Source organism: Malurus melanocephalus, unplaced genomic scaffold (genome assembly GCF_030028575.1).
Source record: "Malurus melanocephalus ecotype Western Australia unplaced genomic scaffold, MMel_1.1 scaffold_1164, whole genome shotgun sequence".
In the NCBI taxonomy this organism is placed as follows: domain Eukaryota; kingdom Metazoa; phylum Chordata; class Aves; order Passeriformes; family Maluridae; genus Malurus; species Malurus melanocephalus.
This window is the reverse complement of record NW_026624396.1, coordinates 1-1,935: the sequence shown is the minus strand read 5'-3', so window position 1 is coordinate 1,935 and position 1,935 is coordinate 1. Positions and strand designations below refer to the sequence as shown.

The 1,935-nt window shown below is 52.4% G+C and overlaps 1 protein-coding gene across 1 annotated transcript in view; it reads right to left on the bottom strand.

Annotated features, from left to right (window-relative positions):
* ERLIN2 (ER lipid raft associated 2) overlaps positions 1–114 on the bottom strand; it is a 13,299-nt gene extending 13,185 nt beyond the window's left edge. The window contains exon 1 of the mRNA XM_057387270.1: positions 4–114. Coding sequence (XP_057243253.1) covers positions 4–89 — 86 coding nt within the window. The 5' untranslated portion in view covers positions 90–114. The remainder of the gene's footprint in view (positions 1–3) is intronic.
* Between the last annotated feature and the right edge of the window lie 1,821 nt (positions 115–1,935).

Below are 1,935 nucleotides of genomic sequence, written 5' to 3'. Positions count from 1 at the left end.
TGCCCCTCGTCGATCTTGTGCACGGCCGAGAGCAGCGCGGCGGCCGCGATGCCGAGGGCGAGGGCGGCGATGGCGCCGAGCTGGGCCATGCCCGGCACCGGCGGCGGCACCGGCGGCGCGCCACTGACGTCATCACCGCGCGCCGGCGAGCGGGAAGCCATCGGCAGGGGGCGGTGGAGGAGCGGCGGATGCGGAGTTGGAGGTCGCGGGTTCGAGTCCCGCCCCCGCCCGCAGCGCGACCCTCGGTGGGGTTTGGGGGCTTTGCGGGACCCCCAGAGCTCGGAACCCGCTCCAGACAGGGGACAGAGCGGAACAGCGGCGTGCAGGGATTCCTCCCTAACGCTCCGAGCCCACGGGAGCGTTGAGGATCAAAAGGGATCTTGAGAATCCCCCGTTCCACCCGTGATGTGACCCGGGACATTTCCCACCGCAGAATCACAGCAGAAAAAAACCCCACAGGATCATCCAGTCCAACTCCCGGCCCYGCACGGACACCCCATCAATGCCAWCATGTCCCTGAGAGTGTTGTCCAAATGCTCCTGGAGATCTGACTCCCAATGTCCAGCCTCAGTTTCCCCTTTTTCAATTCTTTTTATCACCCACAAAAAGTTCTGCCTTCCTTGACCTCCTCCCACATGGACCCCCCTGTTCCCTGTCCGGACTTGTTTGAGAATTCCAGGAAACGGGATGGGCCAAAAAACATGGAATCCTCACTCTGTAATTGTGGAAGGGGATTTAAAAACCACGTGAGAAATGTATAAAACGTCCATAAAGGAGAACGATTTGATCTTTTACTCCTGATAGATCTYCGAGGTTATACATAACAACCCTGTCAGGAGGGCTCAGCGCCATTTAGGAATAGGGAATGAAATATCCGCGGTATTTGTCAATCCAAATTTTACAGCTCTTAAATAAGCCCAAAAGGGCGCCAGAGATGAAAAACACCCTGTAGTTGGTGTTTTTTTTRAAGGCGTTTGCCCAGATTTAAGGCCTTGATAAAATGTATTAAATCTTTAAAGGTTTTAATGAATCTAGTATGTGTTTCATAAATCACAAACCTCTGCTCAGTTTAATAAGGGTAAACTCGGAAATTGCTCTGAGCTGGAGCAAAATGCACCCATGGAATATTGAAAAGTAATAGATTTTTAAAAGTGGGGTGTTCTGGCTCGCAGGAGAGGTTTTGCTTCATAACACCAGCACTATATCACTGCCCTGAACGGGAAAGCAGCTGCGGCCACGTTTTTAACAGCATCAAGATGTGAACCCACACAAAGGTAAATATTATTTGTAATAATCAAAAAAAAAAAAAAAAAATAAAAAAAAAGCCAAAAAAAATCATTACTGCTGGACCTGGGGCCAGGAACATTCAGTGGTGTCTGTGGTGTGGTGTTTGGGATTTTAACAGGGCTTTTTGTAGGAATAAATGGTTTATTGCACCCGGTTCTGTTCAGAACTTGAGAACTTCTTCATCTCTACCTCATCCCTGTGCCCCTGTAAAAATATCCTGGGAGGTTTTCTGTGGAGTTGAGACMATTTGGGGTCTGTGGGTGCTCCAGGCTTGTGGGGACAGATGTGGGATGGAGCCCGGGTGGGTTGGGGTGGGCTGGGTCCCTGTGGGGCGCGGTGTAAGGTCTGTCTGCCCTCATTAGCTGTCACAAGTAACAATACCGGGCTGGCAATAAAGGCAATTCCGAGGCTGTTGGCCATTAATCACGGCCTGACAGCTGGGAATGGCACTGGAAAAACTCCGTCCCCGCCGGCCGCTGCTGCTTTGGCGTTTAAGGTTACCCTGCAGCTGGAGCGGGGAGTGGAAAGCTCTGCTGGCCCGTCTGCCCCAGCCCCAATTCCATCTCCATTTCTGTCCTGCCCCCAGCCCCAGCCCCAATTCCATCCCCAATTCCATCTCCATTTCCACCCCATTCCTATCCCCATTCC